The 20,228-nt window shown below is 44.8% G+C and overlaps 1 protein-coding gene across 1 annotated transcript; it reads right to left on the bottom strand.

The window, feature by feature from the left end:
* Positions 1 to 5,641: 5,641 nt before the first annotated feature.
* On the bottom strand, positions 5,642 to 20,228 carry PLEKHJ1 (pleckstrin homology domain containing J1). The gene is made up of 6 exons (XM_073546012.1): positions 20,096 to 20,228; positions 12,243 to 12,310; positions 10,843 to 10,909; positions 10,528 to 10,618; positions 6,685 to 6,748; positions 5,642 to 6,611 (listed from the first exon to the last, which is right to left on the bottom strand). Exons 1-6 carry the CDS (start codon positions 20,187 to 20,189, stop codon positions 6,546 to 6,548), a joined length of 450 nt encoding a protein of 149 aa, XP_073402113.1. The 5' UTR covers positions 20,190 to 20,228; the 3' UTR covers positions 5,642 to 6,545.

Below are 20,228 nucleotides of genomic sequence, written 5' to 3'. Positions count from 1 at the left end.
CCCCATGCATTCCTATGGCATTCCGCACATGCTGTGCTAATGCTGCGCTTTTTTCCGCGGCGGAATCGCATCGCGGAAAAAAATCGCAGCATGCTCATTCTTTTGTGCGGAATCGCAAAGAATTGCCACGATTCCGCACCCATAGGAATGCATGAGAATCGCTTACTTCCCGCATGTGGCTATGCCCACCATGCGGGAAGTTAAGCGTCTCATGTGCGGTTGTGGAGGAGAGGAGACTCCTCCAGGCCCTGGGTACCATACCCCTGTTAAAAAAAAAAAAAAAAAAAAAAAAAAAAAAATAATGAATAAATCGGGGTATATTTACCTTCCGGCGTCCCGCGCTGCATTCCTGGCCTAAGCTTTCCCAGTAATGCCTTGCGGCACCGGTCCAGTGATGACGTGGTCTCGCGAGATCGCTATAGCAACGCGAGACTACGTCATCACAGGTCTCGCAAGGCATTACTGGGAACGCTGTGGCCCGGGAATGCAGCGCGGGACGCCGTAAGGTAAATATACACAGATTTTTTTATTTTTTTTAGCATTTTAACATTCTATCTTTTACTATTATAGGCGGCCTCAATAGTAAAAACCTGGTCACACTTGTCAAACACTATGTTTGACGAGTGTGACCAACCTGTCAATCACTTTCCAAGCGATGCTTCAAATCGCTTGGAAAGTGCTTGAATATCGCACACGAAAACTGCAGCAAAATCGCGATCATAATCGCGGTAAAATCGCAGTGAAATCGCGCGGAAAAAACCTGCACGATTTCTGGGAAGGAGTCCGGTTTTTGGTGTGCGTCTTAACACGCACCGTGGGCACATAGCCTCAAGTCACATGCTGTCCATTTCCTTGTGATCCTCCTTCAGATGGTTCTACTCCTCCATTGGAGTCCAGCTGTGTTTAAACAAACCGATAGATGCGTGCCTTTACAAGTCAAGTCCTGTCTATATAAGACCTTACAGCTCACAGTGCATGTCAGACCAAATGAGAATCATGTGGTCAAAGGAACTGGCTAAGGAGCTCAGAGACAGAATTTTGGCAAGGCACAGATCTGGCCAAGGTTACAAAAGAGTTTCTGCAATACTCAAGGTTCCTAAGAGAACATTGCCCTCCATAATCCTTAAATGGAAGAAGTTTGGGACCACCAGAAGTCTTCCTATACCGGGCCATCCAGCCAAACTGAGCATTTGTGGGAGAAGAGCCTTGGTGAGAGATAAAGTAGAACCCCAAGATCACTGTGACTGAGCTCCACAGATGCAGTAGGGAGATGGGAGAAAGTGCCAACTACCACTGCAGTCCTCCACCAGTCGAGCCTTTATGGCAGAGTGGCCCGATGGAAGCCTCTCCCCAGTGCCAGACATATGAAAGCCCACAGAGTTTGCTAAAAAACACATGAAGGACTCCCAGATTATGAGAAATAAGATTCTCTGGTCTGATGAGACGAAGATAGAACTTTTTGGTGATAATTTTAAGCGGTATGAATGGAGAAAACCAGGCACTGCTCATCACCTGCCCAATACAATCCCAACAGCGAAACATGGTGGTGGCAGAATCATGCTATGGGGGGGGGGGGGGGGGGGTTTCAGCTGCAGGGACACAACGACTGGTTGCAACTGAAGGAAACATGAATGCGGCCAAGTACAGATATATCCTGGATGAAAACCTCTTTGAGGCTGTGTGCCCACGTTGCGTTTTAAGCGTTTTTGAAGCGTCTGATTCGGCACAGAAGCTTCAGAACCGCTTAAGAAGCATTCCATTCATTTTAATGCATTTTGGCCTTTTTGTGCCAATTGATGGTTTTTTTTCCGCATAGGAAACGCTTAGCGGCTAAAAACACAGCATGTTAATTTCCGCATTAGTCCGCATTTTTAGCTGTTTCCTATGAGTCCAGAAGACGCGCGGAAAAAACGCGCAAAAACGCGTGGAAAAATCGCGCGTTTTCTGGGAAGGAGAAGCGTATTATATCAGGTTTAAAATGCTAACAAGGGCACATAGCCTCAGACTTGGCCGAAGGTTCACCTTCCAACAAGACAACGACCCTAAGCACACAGCTAAAATAACAAAGGAGTGGCTTCCGAACAACTCTGTGACCATTCTTTACTGGCCCAGCCAGAGCCCTGATCTAAACCCAATTGAGCATCTCTGGAGAGACCTGAAAATGGTTGTCCACCTACATTCACTATCCAACCTCACGGAACTGGAGAGGATCTGCAAGGAAGAATGGCAGAGGATCCACAAATCCAGGTGTGATAAACTTGTTGCTTCATTCCCAAGAAGACTCATGGCTGTACTAGCTCCAAGGGGTGCTTCTACTCAGTACTGAGCAAAGGGTCTGAATACTTATGACCATGTGATCTTTCAGTTTATCTTTACTAAATTTGCAAAAATTTCTACATTTCTGCTTTTTTTCCAGTCAAGATGGTGTGCAGAGTGTATATTAATGGGAAAAAAATAACTTGAATTTACCAAATGGCTGCAATGAAACAGAATGAAAAATTTAAAGGGATCTGAATACTTTCCGTACCCACTGTATGTCCTACGAAAAATGGTTAAAGGATATGGGAAGGTTTAGCTTGCAAAAAAATGCAAGGAGACTTCATAGCTGTCTACACGTATCTAAAGGGATGTCAGAGTGTAGAGGGATCATCATTCTCATTTGCACATGGAAACATGAGAAGCAATGAAATGAAACTGAAAGGGAGAAGATGCAGATTAGATTTTAGAAAAAAGGTTTGACAGCTAGGATGATCAATGAGTGGAACAGGCTGCCACGAGAGGTGGCGAGTAGGGATGAGTGAATAGCTTCAGATAACTCGTTAATCGAATACCTGGAGCGCTCCCAATGATAGCTGTTTGGCGCCGCAGCTGCATGTGTCACGGCTGTGTAACAGTCACTGCACATGCGTAGAGAGCAGGGCTGTGGAGTCGGAGTCGGTGCTCATTTTGGTGGAGTCGGAGTCGGTCTAAAATGGAGCGACTCCGACTCCTAAAATATATAATAAATTGGGTACAGTAATTCAATGCAGGATGTGCTGAATATTTTTTCATAGGAGTTTGGGAAAGTTATGAAATGTCCTATAAATGGCTGTTCTATTCCTGATCTAAGGCTACATTCACACACAGCGTTTTTCCTGTGTTTTTTGAGGATACGTTTTTCAGCTGCAAAAGCTGATCATCTTTTTAAAAAACCGCATCACCTGAAAGGTTTTTGAGCTCATAGATAATGTTTTCAATAGCAAAAGCAGATTAGAAATCTGTTCTATCTATCCATTTATCCATATCTGTCTATCCATATCGTATCTGTACCAAAAAGAATGAAAACCGGGTAGTACAATATATATTCTGTTCTAAATATCTTGATCATTGGATCATAAAAATGATTAAATGTCTGAGGTTCACATTGTACTACAATAAATTTTTCACTCAAATATAAGCAATATGTGTGGGAGTCGGAGTCGTGGAGTCGGAGTAAGGGAAATTGAGGAGTCGGAGTCGCAGGTTTGGCTTACCGACTCCACAGCCCTGGTTATACTTGATGGTAGTTACCACTGCCCTTTGCTTGGTGTATTTCTTTCTGTATGGATTAATTGACATATAGGTCACATTTACAACAAAGTATTAATGCTATATACTTGTACAGGTTTCATCTCAGTTCCCAGCCTTTTTAAGTGCACATTGTTAGATAGGGCTCCGACACCATGTGCCTTTGCCTTTTTATTTTACATTTTCTATTATGTTTTGTTACAGATAATAAAGTTTCATTCTTTTTATAAACTGGTTGATACTCCTAGTCTCTTTTCAGATATACATTTTGGTGGAGTTATGGGATATTTCAATATCGCTACATGATGACTTCTGTCTGGAGAATTTTGGTAGTATGTATTGTCACCGTCACACAGCCGCGACATGCAGCTGCGGCGCCGAACAGCTGATCATTGGGAACACTCCAGATATCTGGGTTCCTGATGCAGCTATTCGGTAAGTGCTATAGCTATACGGATAAGGAGTTAGCCGAAGCCATTCGCTCATCCCTAGTGGTGACTTCTCCTTCGATGGAAGTCATCCAAACAGAGGCTGGACAGACATCTGTCTGACATGGTTTAATGAATCCTGCATTGAGCAGGGCAGTTGGACACAAAGACCCTAGAGGTCCCTTCCAATTCTATAATACCAGTCTCAGCTTTAACAGTTTTCATTGTATTTACAACATCATACTGACTTTTTTCTTTCCAAAAAATTTAATTTCTTTGAACAGTCATGAAAAACAGTTGTGCTGACCATTCAATATTTGCAGATTCTTTTTTGTAATGCCATTATTTCACAAAAACTAAAAAAGTCATTTCCCTTAATACCAAAGAGAATCTATCACCAGATTTAACAATATAATCTGTACACATTATGAAATAGATCACCATGTACTTTTGAAAGGATTGTAGAGTCACACAGATTATTTGCAAACACGTAACAATTTTGAGTCCAGATTTAAGGAGTCGAAATTAATTTTATCTGAAATACCCATCTTCACTCATCGAGCTTGACTGACTCTCCACTCCTCCCATCTTCCTCCTGTCCTGCTGCAGCAATCTTGCTCTCTCTCAGTAGAAGCTGCACAGTAGAAGTCTCCACAGAACCAAAGTAGCACAGTCAGTCTTACAGCAGAACTTTCTAAAGTCACCTGCGATGCAAACCAAGTTCATCAAGGAACCGCTGCATGCATGTACATACAGTAACTTTGGTTGATTATCTCAAGTTTAGGAAGGTCTTGGCTGTCAATTAATGCTGGGGGAGTGAGAAGATAAAACTGAACTCTAAAGGGTGTTAACCTTTAGGGAGTGCGTGTTTTTTTTAAATATTTATTTAACATGCAAGTTGAGGGAAAACTAATTTTTGCCAAAGGGTTTTCGTAATTTTGGGTATAAATTGCTTTCTATAGACTATGCATTGCTGGCTGCTGAATGAATTACAATTTGTCAGTCAGCCTGCTATGACGGGGAGTTGAACCCTGTAAAAACCAAACAATGAATTTTTATTAAAATCCTAATGATAAAGATTATAATTTAGCCTCAAATATATGCATCTAAGGAAGTGAGTGCGTGGTGTCACAAATTGGAACAACCACCTTTGAGGTGCATGAAATATGGAAGAGCCTAGTGGACTTTTCATAAATGTCATTTCCATTGAATGTTTCTTACACAATCCAATCCATTAAACAGATACCGTATTACCCTGTGTAAGATAGCACCTCCAAATGGCATTTGTCTCCCATCCATAGCAGAGGGCTTTCAAGAATATAGATCTGTTAAAACGGAGGCCAATGTGGCCCATGAGTGACAGATACAGAACATCTGACACCCATCTGTTATAATGGCATCTGTTTAAAAGATGAAAAAGTGTAGCTGGTAAATGGATCTTATATTTTGTCTATAATTGACAGATGACACAGTTTAAAGGGTAGCTTGTGATGCACCAAGCTTAGTCTAGGGCAGGCATTCTCTATGTGACTCCCTTGCCCAGCTTATTCCCATAGAGAAAATCACTACGTAGGACATAGTCAGTGTTGATTTAACCACATCAAGCGAAAAACTTACCGTAATTGTTGGTGTAGGTGTGTGGACACAGATCAGCTGATAGTCAAGGCCTTGGCAAATGTTGCATTTAGTTAAGATCTTTACAGATAGCAAACAACAAAGGAACTGTTCTATGTCTAATATAGAGGGAAGGGAAACCATCACGCATTCATATGTCAAAAGGGAACACAACCTTGTGTAGCTGTGCTTTTGTTGAGACTTGCTGCAAGAGTTTGGCATCAGATGATCCACAGCAAGCAAAAACAAAGTGAGTGAGGTGACTGATTGGACAGAAGGGCTTCTCCCTTTACCATTAGACATCATCATGCAGATGCTGGCTGTAAAGCACAGCTGTCACCTGCCCAGTATGGCAAAGGCTCAAATCTCGCTCTATACACCATGTCCATGAACTGGAAAGTACAGCATAGGCTATTAAAGGTTTAAATTCAAAATTATTAATCTTGCCCTCTCCCAGCACCAGCCGTTTTGGACAGAGTCATACCTCCTCATACACAGCCGATGGATGAAATTGGCAGTTTCAGCTGACTTTAAAGTTGTGTGGGGTGAGGGAGGGCTTTAGAAAGAATTCACATCATTCACCTTTTAGCTCCATCATTATACAATGCAACCAAATGTGGTGGACAGTAGTGGAAATGTCAGTGCCAAAACCTGTAGAAATGAAAGTGTACTTGCAACTTTACATAAAGACTTTCATACAAAAATTAAAAACCACATTCAACCATCTTAAGGCAAAAAAAAAATAAGGATGAAACCATCTTAAAACTCTCACATCTGATATGCACTGATGTGTTCAGTCCTTCGTACTGGAATATTGAGTTTCTGCATCACTAAGCGTGGCTTGTGATCATCCAGTTTGAGGTATGACATAGCCCAGTACAGATTGCTCATCCATGAAGCAGAAGCACAGTCTGGGCTAAAAGATGGCGGCGTAGCTCAAATACAGGAAAAACGCCATCAGATGCTTGAGGGCTCCAGCTGAAACCGGGATTCCTCAGATATTCCATACTGCTCCAAAGGGTCCTGCATGTACAAGCCATATAAGTAACTCAAACAGAAGCCCCAAGGAAGGGTCAAATCATCCCTCGTTACTCACCTTCCCACTAATCTTCAGAATTTCATTCCTATAAAACAGGAGACTTTTCCTCATGAACTCGTAGCTGAAACAACAGATACTCAAAACCATAGAATAAAAGAAAAACAGTGTTCCAAACAATTGATAATTTTAGTAAACTGTGGTCCCCAGGCGAAGACCAGTGTAAAAGCAAAGAAGAAGAAAAAACAAAAATAAAAAAAAAAAAAAAAAAATACATGCAGATGGCACGAGCCACTAAGCTCAGTGATTGGCTGCTGCGTTGTCAAAATGATTAGGCAGTGGCATAGACATCACATTTGACCCCAGGAAGCCAAGTAATGGATAATATACAGTTAGGTCCATATATATTTGGACAGACATTTTTCTAATACTGGTTCTAGACATTACCACAATGAATTTTAAACAAAACAATTCAGATGCAGTTGAAGTTCAGACTTTCATTTGAGGGTATCCACATTAAAATTGGATGAAGAGTTTAGGAGTTTCAGCTCCTTAACATGTGCCACCCTGTTTTTAAAGGGACCAAAAGTAATTGGACAGATTAAATAATTGTAAATAAAATGTTCATTTCTAGTACTTGGTTGAAAACCCTTTGTTGGCAATGACTGCCTGACGTCTTGAACTCATGGACATCACCAGATGCTGTGTTTCCTCCTTTTTGATGCTCTGCCAGGCCTTCACTGCGGTGGTTTTCAGTTGCTGTTTGTTTGTGGGCCTTTCTGTCTGAAGGTTAGTCTTTAACAAGTGAAATGCATGCTCAATTGGGTTGAGATCAGGTGACTGACTTGGCCATTCAAGAATATTCCACTTCTTTGCTTTAATAAACTCCTGGGTTGCTTTGGCTTTATGTTTTGGGTCACTGTCCATCTGTAGTATGAAACGATGACCAATCAGTTTGGCTGCATTTGGCAGGATCTGAGCACACAGTATGGCTCTGAATACCTCAGAATTCATTCGGCTGCTTCTGTCCTGTGTCACATCATCAATAAACACTAGTGACCCAGTGCCACTGGCAGCCATGCATGCCCAAGCCATCACACTGCCTCCGCCGTGTTTTACAGATGATGTGGTATGCTTTGGCTCATGAGCTGTACCACACCTTCGCCATACTTTTCTCTTTCCATCATTCTGGTAGAGGTTGATCTTGGTTTCATCTGTCCAAAGAATATTCTTCCAGAATTGTGCAGGCTTTTTTAGATGTTTTTTTAGCAAAGTCCAGTCTAGCCTTTTGATTCTTGATGCTTATGAGTGGCTTGCACCGTGCAGTGAACCCTCTGTATTTACTTTCATGCAGTCTTCCCTTTTTGGTAGATTTGGATATTGATACGCCTACCTCCTGGAGAGTGTTGTTCACTTGGTTGGCTGTTGTGAAGGGGTTTCTCTTCACCATGGAGATTATTCTGCGATCATCCACCACTGTTGTCTTCCATGGGTGCCCAGGTCTTTTTGCATTGATGAGTTCACCAGTGCTTGCTTTCTTTCTCAGGATGTACCAAACTGTAGATTTTGCCTCTCCTAATGTTGTAGCAATTTCTCGGATGGGTTTTTTCTGTTTTTGCAGCTTAAGTATGGCATGCTTCACCTGCATGGAGAGCTCCTTTGACCGCCGTTTCCTTCACAGCAAAACCTTCCAAATGCAAGCACCACACCTCAAATCAACTCCAGGCCTTTTATCTGCTTTATTGAGAATTACATAACAAAGGGAATGCCCACACCTGTGCATGAAATAGCCTTGGAGTCAACTGTCCAATTACTTTTGGTCCCTTTAAAAACAGGGTGGCACATGTTAAGGAGCTGAAACTCCTAAACCCTTCATCCAATTGTAATGTGGATACCCTCAAATGAAAGCTGAAAGTCTGAACTTCAGCTGCATCTGAATTGTTTTGTTTAAAATTCATTGTGGTAATGTCTAGAACCAAAATTAGAAAAATGTTGTCTGTGTCCAAATATATATGGACCTAACTGTATATTGTTTTATTAAACACTTTGCTTCACCTGAGGACAATAGTTTACTGAAACAAGAAAACATCTTTAATTTAACCCCTCTATGACCAGGCTATTTTCCATTTTCGCGTTTTCCCTCCCCTTCTTCCAAAAACCATAGCTATTTTTTATTTTCCCATCAATATAGCTTTTTGAGGGCTTGTTTTTTTGTGGGACAGTTGTATATTTGAATAACACCATTCATTTTATCATGTGATGTATTGGAAAAAGGGGAAAAAAAAAAAAGTTCCTAGTGCACTGAATTTGCTAAAAAAAAAAACAACCCACGCAATTCCACAATTGTTTTATTTACCATGTTGACTATAGTGTAAAACCAGCTATGACACTTTCCGGGTCAGTACAATACCACAGATTGACTTTTTTTTTTTTTTTTTTTTTACACAAGTGTAGCGATACCAGATGTGTATTTATTTTTGTAATAGTTTTATTTTTTAAAGTGGCAAAGGGGGGGGGGGGGCGATTTGAACATTAGATTTTTTAATTTTTTGCTCTCAAAATGTCTCACTTTTTGCTTAAGTTGTTAATTCCCCTTAGGGGACTTAAAGCTGCTGTCATCCGATCACTTGTTCACAGCAATGCATCAGCACCAGTGATGAGTGAACATGCTTGCATATTGCGTTATCTGAGTTACTTCGGTGTGCGCAAAAGATATGCTCGAGTCCCCGCGCCTGTAAAGGCCCCGTCACACATAGCGATCTCGCTAGCAAGATCGCTGCTGAGTCACAATTTTTGTGACACAATAGTGATCTCACCAGCGAGATCGCTGTGTGTGACAGCGATCAGCGACCGGCCCCCCCTGCCGGTATCGCTGCAGGAAAGGCCAGGACTTTTTTTTGGTCGCTGGTCTCCCGCTGGCCAGCACGCATCGCTGTGTGTGACAGGTGGGAGACCAGCGATCTGCTGGTAACTAATGTACACATCGGGTATCCAAGGGACGCGCGTCCCTTAGATACCCGATGTGTATGTTAGTTACCAGCACGCTGATGCAGGGAGCTGGTAACTAACGTACACATTGGGTATCTAGGGACGCACGTCCCTTGGATACCCGATGTGTACGTTAGTTACCAGCTTCCTGCATCAGCGCGCTGGTAACTAACGTGCACAGCGACGCTGGGCATCGCTGTGCTGATCGCTGGTGAAGCTGTCTGTTTGACAGCTCACCAGCGATCACATAGCGATTCACCAGCGATCCTGACACATTGATATCGTTGTCAGGATCGCTGGTGAGTCGCTACGTGTGACTCCAGCCTAAGTCTCGTGGCTGTTCGACAGCAGCAACACATGCAGGGATTACCTAACAAATAGGCACACTTAAGACACTCAGCACCCGAGCACGCTCTGATAACACCTTATCCGAGCACATTCGCTCATCATTAATCAGTACTGCCATGTATAGCTAAAATCATTATCTACTATGAACGCAGCTAAACACTGGCGTTCACAGAAGTATCATAATGACAGGCAGTGGTGTCTACAGCAGTCCCTCTGCGGTCATAGTGACCAATCGGCACCCTGCAATCACATCACAAGTGCATGGAATGACATGCTCCCCCAGCCGGCACGTGTCAAGTCATAAGGTGTTATCTATTTCAAAATAGTAATTTTTTGTACGACTTTCAAACTTTTTACAGTTCTGCCTAAACCCTCCACAGAAGCTCTAGGGTAGTCAATAGTAGTAAAAGCAATGACAAAGAGGGATTTTTCTTCTCTTCCAGGTCAGGTTGGGGGCATTATAGAATGTTGTACATCAGGCCTGAACTCAAAGGCCAAACCTGGCGACAGGTTCCCTTTAATACGGCCAAAAAGTTTTCCTAGTTCATCCACCAAGTCAGTACTCACCTGGCATTGGTCAGTGCTTCTACCCATTCGTTGCGCTGTTCCTGACTGATGCATTCAAACGTGTACCTTCTGTCCGGCTCATCGATGAAGGCTAGAGAGCAAGACAAATGTAAGGACTAAAGAAAAGCTGAAGATGGTTATAGACAGAAGATTGGAAGCCGATCATGCTGACAGTCTGAGCCCTCACTTCTGCTACATAGGAACAGGGATGGCTCATTTATAACCTGTCAGATCATGGTTCTATTCTTTGGATATAATACAACCATTCATCTGTCTAACCTCTATCAGAGTCGATGGGGACAATGTAGTACTCACATATTAAGAAGCTTTTCTCCTCTTCCTTCTTCACTATGCAGTGTTCTAAAAGCAGAGCTCCAATGGGCTGTAATAACGCAAGACACATTTCTGCTGTGTAAGGAGGATGGTACAACTTACGGTACAATTTATAAGAATACTCGAAGCATGATCTACACCCTGGGCTTGGTGTATAGCACAGGAAGAAGGACTCCATGTGTCACCCACCACCCAGGCCCTCCAGACAGCTTTGCTCAGGGTATTCCTTCAGAGTAAGACTGCTGGTTGCTGGAAACACTAAGGCACTGATTCATCAAAGCGATTAGGCCAGACCTCTGATGCATATAGTGTTGGAAAGTTGCTACGTTTTCACGCTGTGCATAACATTTTTTAGACTTGCACAGAAAAAAAGCTCAAAGTTAGGGGGGGGGCGTGATATTATAAAGAATAGAATTACAAGGAAAAAAAAAAAAAAAAAAAACCTTAAAAACACTCCGTGACATTCCAATACATCAAAATATAACATGATAATGTATAAAGCCCCCGTTACACACTGCGATATCGCTAGCAATATCGCTGTAAAGTCACCGATTTTGTGGCGTTACAGCGATATTACTAGCGATATCGCTGTGTGTGATACTTACCTCCGACCGGCTCCCCCGCTGATCGCGCGAGAAGCTCCTGGATCATTCCTCGTCGTCCACTTCCTGCGGCGCTTCCTGCTGTGACGACGAGCGACACGTGGAGCCGGGCGGGAGGACGCAGGATCGCCTGGTGTGACAGGTAAGTAGCAATCCCCGTCCCCTGCGATGTCGCTGGTGAGATCTGCCTGTGTGGCAGCTCACTAGCGACCACCCAGCGATTCACCAGCGATCCTGACCGCGTCATATCGCTGGTCAGGATCGCTGGTGAGTTGCTAGGTGTAACGGTACCCTTAGTGAAAAATTGGTGTGCAGCACTAATCCATTTATACACCTAAATGGGCTTAGGGCTGAAGAAATGACCACACAGATAACACCAGCCCAGCCCCAAGATAAATCGAAGTATAGCTAAACAAGGCCCTATATACACCCCTAAGGATTCCCTACCTGACTGGAGGTTGGCACCCTGAAGTGTATGACTATGCAACTCAAAAGTTTTTTAGGGTTTTCTTTTTTCTCCAAATTCTGAGCTTCATAGCTTTTTTTTTTGTTACACTTCTAGTATTTTCCAACACTCCTCCAAAATATGTGGACCTAAGGTAAGACATAGACATGAAGACAAAGTTGGCCATAGTGAAGAACACCTATCTTGATGAATCAGGGCTTAAGAATCTCCGTAAATAAACATAGCAATCATAGAAATGCCCCACCAACTCGTTGACTTCAAAGAGATATACATAAAGACAAAATAAGAGAAAGCTGCCGACTCTATTTACCCACCTCCTCTTCATCTGCTCGGAAGTAAAACAGAAAATTCACCACCAATTTCACCAGACGCTTCTTCATTACTGAATAAAGAGAAACTTTGTTTAAACAGAAATAATAATAAAAAATTACTATTGATTAAAACAGTCCTTCTCAAGCTGTGATATAAACTAACCAGGCAGCCGAGGGAAACCCGTACTGATGACTAAATATTAGAACATGTGCAAAACATTTTGATGGGGACTTAAAACATAAAACGGGATATTCCCATCTCCAAGATCCCAATATATAGTAGGTGTAATAATATTAGCAAATATCTCCAAAATTTGCCTCAATAATAGAAGGCGGCTACATTATCTTTTAACCCGGTGTTAGGCGATTCCTGTTATTCCCCCTAGAAATGTATAAATGGGCAAAACTGCTCTTCATGATAATCTGTCTCCAGAGACTATTATATAGGAGAGATGGCGTTACCAGTGTGATATGTAACGGCTTACACTTAGCTCTGATATCACTGCAGAGCTGTGTCTGATTATGAGAGCAAACAATACAGACAAAATGAACTTTGTCTCATTACAAACATTAAGAATATGTACCCACGTTGCAGACATGCAGCGGAAATTTCCACATTTCCGCACTCCCGCCGCAGGTAAAACGCATGCGAATTCGCTTGCGCATTTCCAAGCGATTAGCATCGCTTGGAATGTGATAAGGTAGGATGTTTATTTTATTTTTTTTAAAATTATTTTTTGTTGTTATTCTCACCTTCCGACAGCCCCCGATCTGCTCTGCGGCACTCCCGGTCCAGTAATGCTTTGTGCGAAGGACCTGAGATGATGTCACGCTCACCGACCGTGACAGGGATACTAAACGCAGGAGGCCTGTCAGCAGCGGCGGCGAGGGACATTGGAGCGCAGGTCAGGGCACAGTGCGGGTCGCAGTCCGTGCATAACGGATTAGTCTGTGCACTGGGTAAGGCAGACTTGCAGGTGGTACACACGGTAAAAAACGCAGTGTGCTTTTTAACAGCCCGTTTAGCCTCCTTAGATTGAGGCATAGCGCTCCTGAAAGGGTTAATGGCAGTCTGTCTGCAGCTGCAGGGAATGTTCCGTGAAGGGCTTAAGCTTTAATCTGAGGGCAGATGCAGCTTACCAGGTCCTGTGCTGGGTCCCCCCGGGAGGAGAAAACGGTGGCCTTGTGGTGTCACCCGGTATCTGGCTGTCTAGAGCAGGCATAGCGCTCATGAAAGGGTTAACGGCAGCTGAAGACATGGCCCCCCGAGAATAGAATTGCGCATCTCGTAATGAGAGGCGCCAAGAGGAGGTGGCGGCGTTAGCGCGGACGGCGCTAACCAAATTGCGGCCTATTAGGCCGGAAAAGCCGGGGACTAAATTTTTGGCCTACCCACGGTAGGAACTGGGGGCAGAGGGAGGGTGGCACCATTCAAAGTGCGGCCTAGCAGGCCGGAAAAGCCAGGTACTAAATTATTGGCCTTCCCGAGCGCCGTGACCGGAGGGGGGGGCTTGACCGGCGCAGGACCCGACCCCATACCTGCACTCCTGTCCGGGGTCTTCTTGTCTCATCCTCCGGGCGATGTAGCAGAGCTGGAGGAGGTCTTAAAGGGGTATGCTCAAAATCGATCCACCCTGTGGTAGGGGGATGGAGAGCTTTGGGGCTAATTCAGGGCACCCGATAAGGCGCTGCTCAAGACCTTTTCCATGCACTCCTGTGCTACGTCCTGTTGCGCTTGCCCTCCTATCCGTGGAGTACCGACCATAAGGGAAACATCGTCAGAGGAATCAGCCCCATTTGTCGCAGGAAAGTGTACGTGAAGGGTTACTCCACGTGCTTGCCTGTTGTTGGTTCGGGGTAGAGCAGGCCGTAGAAAGGAACCGTCGCCCCCTTCACTCCGTTAATTAAAATTTACAGAAAATTCAAAAATAAAATAACGGTGGGGTCTGAAACCAGACCCAAGTGCTTCCTACAGACACTAAGCAAAGAACTGGAGAAGTCTCAGACTATGTGCACACGTTGCGGATTTTCCCGCGGATCTGCAGCGTTTTTGGCCTGGCGGGTCCGCAGCAGATTCTGCTGCGTTGTACAGTAGCATTAAAGTCAATGGGATATGAAAACCGCTGTGCACATGCTGCGTAAAAATCTGCATGGATTAGCTGCGGGTTCATTTCCTGCAACATGTCAATTCTTTGGGCGGTTCTGCACCCATTGACTTACATTGATCCGCAGCAAAACCGCAGCGGGGCTATGTATGTATGCACGCGTGTATGCAGGCGATGCCTGCTACCCTGACAGTGATTGACACATTAGCCAATGATGGGACAGTAGTGGTCCCATCATCCGGCTAATGTGTTGAATGTAAAAAACAAAACAAACATACAACATATAACACGCAAAACATACATATAACATACAACATATTAGGCTAGTTTCAGACTAGCGTATTTTACATGCAGCGCACGGCGCCGCTTAGCCCCGCCCGGTCATTTCCTCTTACTATCGCACACGGCTGCGCACCTTATCTTTAGCATAGGGTGCTCAGACCGTGCGCTAGTAGGATTTTTGCGTGCGCTGTGCACTTTTGAAGGTGCGCCGAACGCACCATGTTGCATTTTGGTGCGCTCGGTGCAACTTCAAAAGTGCGCAGCGCAAGCAAAAATCCTACTAGCGCACGGTCTGAGCACCCTATGCTAAAGATAAGGTGCGCAGCCGTGTGCGATAGTAAGAGGAAATGACCGGGCGGGGCGGGCAGGGGGCTGCATGTAAAATACGCTAGTCTGAAACCAGCCTAACAGAACAGACAACGCAACATACATACAACATACAGAACGTACATACAGAATACAGAACATACATACAAGATACAGAACATACATACATATAAGATACAGAACATATAACACACAGAACATACATACAACATGCAGAACATAACACCGAGTACGTACTCACCACACACACCTTGGTCCCCGAAGCCATCGATCTCCTGTAATAAATATAAAATAATAAACCAACCTATATTTACCTCTCCGTCGTAGTCCAATTAATATTGAGGGTCCCACGACGATCTCCCGTGTAGAACAGCCGCATCAAACTGATGCGACCGCTTTCCAGGGGCTCCAGCACTGAAATGACAGGCGGAGGTAATCCTCCGCGATGTATATCCCTCCGTCGGGAAAGAGGTCCTGTAACCCTAACCCCATCCATCCATGTGTGTAAGGGAGAGTGGGTTGGACCATTGTAAATGAGGATGTTGGACAGAAATGACATCACAAATCTTTTTTTTGTTAAATAACATATCTTTATTTAGCTTACAAAACCGCACTGAAAAACTGCATCAAATCCGCGGCAAAAACGCATCAAAGTTGCACATGCGGGGGGGGGTAGGAGGAGGGCATGGTATCAGCACCCACAGATGTCTGTACAGGTGACATTTCTCTGCGGTCTGGAGAGTCACACCGCATAAATAATAATAAATTTTATTTTTATAGCGCCGACATATTCCGCAGCACTTTACATTTCAGAGGGGATTTGTACAGACAATAGACATTACAGCATAACAATAATCACATACAGTAGATTATAACAAATGACAAGAGGAGTGAGGGCCCTGCTCGCAAGCTTACAGTCTATGAGGAAAGAGGTAGACACGAAAGGTGGGTGGTAACAGTTGCTCTGATTGTATGGTCCAGCCATAATGTTAAGTGTGTAACAGTACAGACACAGAGGGCTAATGGATGCATAAAGCATGTGGGAACATGATGCTGGGAACCTGGTTATGGTAAAACTTTTGGCTCTGCCACACAGGGATAGGTTAGGTTAATGTGTTGAGGCGATAGGCCAGTCTGAATAAATGCGTTTTCAGGACACGCTTAAAATTGTGGGGATTGGGGACTAATCGTATTGACCTGGGAAGTGCATTCCAAAGAATTGGCGCGGCACGTGTAAAGTCTTGGAGACGGGAGTGGGAGGTTCTGACTATTGAGGATACTAACCTCAGGTCATCAGCAGAACGGAGGGCGCGGGTAGGGTGGTATACTGAAACAAGGGAGGAGATGTAGGGTGGTGCTGAGCCATGGAGGGCTTTGTGGGTGAGGGTAATAAGTTTATACTGAATTCTGGAGTGGATGGGTAGCCAGTGTAATGACTGGCACAAGGTAGAGGCATCGGTGTAACGATTGGTGAGGAATATGATCCTGGCTGCAGCATTCAAGACAGATTGGAGAGGGGAGAGTTTGGTAAGAGGGAGACCGATTAGAAGAGAGTTACAATAGTCGAGACGAGAATGAATAAGAGAAACAGTAAGAGTTTTTGCAGAGTCAAAAGTAAGAAAAGGTCGAATTCTAGAAATGTTTTTGAGGTGCAGATGACAAGAGCGAGCCAGTGATCGAATGTGGGGGGCAAAGGAAAGCTCGGAATCAAGTATGACCCCAAGACAGCGGGCATGTTGCTGGGGAGTAATAGTGGAACCACACACAGAAATAGCAATGTCGGGTATAGGTACATTAGTAGCGGGAGGAAACACCAGGAGTTCAGTCTTTGACAGGTTCAGTTTCAGATATAGTGAGGACATGATATTAGACACAGCGTTTAGACAATCGCCAGTGTTTTCTAGAAAGGCTGGCGTGATGTCAGGAGAAGAAGCGTATAATTGGGTGTCATCAGCATAGAGATGGTACTGGAAACCAAATCTACTGATTGTTTGACCAATAGGGGCAGTGTACAAGGAGAAGAGGAGGGGGCCTAGAACCGATCCTTGAGGAACCCCAACAGTAAGGGGAAGGTGAGAGGAGGAGGAACCGGCAAAAGAAACAGTAAAGGAGCGGTCGGAGAGATAGGAGGAGAACCAGGAGAGAACGGTGTCCTTGAGGCCAATGGAATGGAGCATAGTGAGGAGGAGCTGATGATCCACAGTGTCGAATGCTGCAGAGAGATCCAAGAGAATTAGCATGGAGTAATGACCATTTGATTTAGCTGTTAGCAGATCATTAGAGACTTTAATGAGGGCAGTTTCAGTGGAGTGTAAAGAGCGGAAACCGGATTGGAGAGGGTCGAGAACAGAGTTTTCTGAGAGATAGCGGATAAGACGGGAGTGGACCAGGTGTTCCAGGAGTTTAGAGATGAAGGGAAGATTAGAGACAGGTCTATAGTTAGCGGCACAGTTTTGGTCGAGGGATGGTTTTTTAAGTAGTGGATGTATGATGGCATGCTTAAATGAGGAGGGAAAAATACCAGAAGAGAGAGAGAGGTTAAAATTTTAGTTAGGTGAGGGGTGACAGCAGGGGAAAGGGACTGGAGGAGATGTGACGGAAATGGGTCACTGGTGCAAGGAGCCTGCTTACTTCTTCTTCTGTGACTGGTTCAAAATCAGAGAGTGAGTTAGATGCAGTGGGGGAGGGAGGACAGTGCATGGTATGAGGGGATTTGGAGATAATTTCCTGTCGGATCTGGTCAATTTTTTCTTTGAAGTAATTGGCCAGATCGTCAGCTCGGAGCTCCGTGGTTGGGGCCTGTACTCTTGGATTGAGTAGAGAATGAAAAGTGTCAAAGAGACGTTTTGGGTTATTGGACAGTGAGGTGATGAGGGTGTTGAAATAGGTTTGTTTGGAGAGGTGAAGGGCAGTGTTGTATGTTCTAAGCATAAACTTAAAATGGATGAAATCTTCGTGTAGATTGGATTTTCTCCACAGACGTTCGGCGCACCTGGAGCACCGCTGCAGGAAACGTGTTTGCACCGTGTGCCAGGGTTGTCGCCATCTGTGTTGTGGTGTTCTATTTATAGGGGGTGCAAATTCATCCAGGGCACTTTGAAGTGTTTCATTGTAATGCTTCAATGCAGAATCAGGACATGAGAGGGAGGAGATAGGGGCCAATGAAGACTGCAAGTTCTTCAGAAGTTTCTGGGTGTTAATGGCCTGTATGTTTCTATAAGTCTGGACAGTGGGGGTGACCTGAGCAGCCTGGCAGTTCTTTATAGAGAATGAAAGAAGATTGTGGTCAGAGAGCGGGAGAGGGGAGTTTGCAAAATCATCCACTGCACAAAGCCGAGAGAAGACCAAGTCGAGGGAGTTTCCGTCTTCATGTGTTGGAGAATTAGTAAGCTGCGAAAGGCCAAATGAGGAGGTTAGAGATAAAAGGTGAGTAGCAGATGGGGAGAGGGGAAGAGCAATGGGGATGTTGAAATCTCCCATGATGAGGGTAGGGATGTCACAGGAGAGAAAATGTGGAAGCCAAGTGGCAAAATGATCCAGGAACTGATGGGAGAGGCCGGGAGGACGATACACCACCGCCACTTGCATGGAGAAGGGGGTGTAGAGTCTGACGGCATGGACCTCAAAAGAAGGGAAGACAAGTGAGGGTACTTGAGGGATAACCTGAAAGGTACATTTTGGTGATAGGAGCAGACCAACGCCTCCACCAGCTCTATTGTCTGATCTTGGGGTATGAGAGAAGTGTAGCCCCCCCGTATGAAAGAGCAGCAGCATCGGTAGTATCTGACTGCTGGATCCAGGTTTCAGCAAGAGCCAGGAGGTTAAGAGAATTAGAAAGGAAGAAGTCATGGATGAAGGAGAGTTTGTTACACACTGAGCGAGAATTCCAAAGTGCACAATTAAGAGAGACAGATGGCATGCAGGGATTATTAATAAGATTAGAGGGGTTTCTGAGTGTAGCAGTGGGGGGGGGGTTTGACTTTCTATAACATGGGGGACCAGGGTTGGGAGCAATGTCTCCTGCGACTAGGAGAAGGAGGATAGAAAGAGTGAGCAGATGGTTAAGTGATTTGTGAGAGCGTCTCTGGTGTTGAATGGTGGGACTGCCTGGATCTGTGCAATTTAACAATGTGAAAAGAGCGTGAGTGCTATACATAGGAGAGGAAAGAAGCGAGGGGCCAATATGGAGTGTGGAGAGTTAATGCCAGGGCGGTGGATGTGTGTGAATGCAGCGGCCAGGATATAAATTACACAAATGCATATGGTATATATTTGTTGTACTCCAAATGTACAGGGAGTAGATGTATATAAATGTCTTACCTGTCTCCTGCCCTGTCTAACTGCCATGTTATAACTGCCAGAAGTACTTTGATACATGTACTTCGATTACATGTGCATAAATGCCACCCCTGCAAACCAAATCTACTGATTGTTTGACCAATAGGGGCAGTGTACAAGGAGAAGAGGAGGGGGCCTAGAACCGATCCTTGAGGAACCCCCACAGTAAGGGGAAGGTGAGAGGAGGAGGAACCGGCAAAAGAAACAGTAAAGGAGCGGTCGGAGAGATAGGAGGAGAACCAGGAGAGAACGGTGTCCTTGAGGCCAATGGAATGGAGCATAGTGAGGAGGAGCTGATGATCCACAGTGTCGAATGCTGCAGAGAGATCCAAGAGAATTAGCATGGAGTAATGACCATTTGATTTAGCTGTTAGCAGATTAGAGACTTTAGTGAGGGCAGTTTCGGTGGAGTGTAAAGAGCGGAAACCGGATTGGAGAGGGTCGCATATGTGGACGCATAGTGGGCATGGGATTTCTTCACATCCCATCCACTATGCTGTAACATCTGGACGCTGTACAAGTACGCAGCGTCCAACCTGCAGCGTTTACTGGTCGTGTGCACCAACCCTTACAGCATTCTTACTGAATTCATTGAGGTGAATGGGTAAATACACTGACAAGTGACATGAAGCAGATTCAGACATAAGCGCCATGTGCTGAGCCGTCAGGATTCTCAATCACTGCTGGAACCAGGAAAACCGCAATGAAAAGGAGGCCAAACCCCAACCCGCGCCCACAGCCTCACCTCCCCACCATGGCGCCTGACACAGCCCGGGACCGGCCGCCTCTCCTCCCGGCACTCACCGCTGCCTTTCTTGGGGCCCCTCATGTGCAGCTCCGCCGCCTGCTCCGCTCTCTGCCTGGAGAGGGACAGCAGCTCCTTCTCATTGTAGCGCATCCTGAGGACATGGCCCGGAGCCGTCCCGAGCACAGCACA

The sequence above is a fragment of the Dendrobates tinctorius genome, unplaced genomic scaffold (assembly GCF_039654945.1).
Source record: "Dendrobates tinctorius isolate UK_male_01 unplaced genomic scaffold, ASM3965494v1 ptg000011l, whole genome shotgun sequence".
NCBI lineage: Eukaryota > Metazoa > Chordata > Amphibia > Anura > Dendrobatidae > Dendrobates > Dendrobates tinctorius.
Note: the sequence above shows the minus strand (reverse complement) of the source record. Positions and strands in the feature narration are given on the sequence as shown.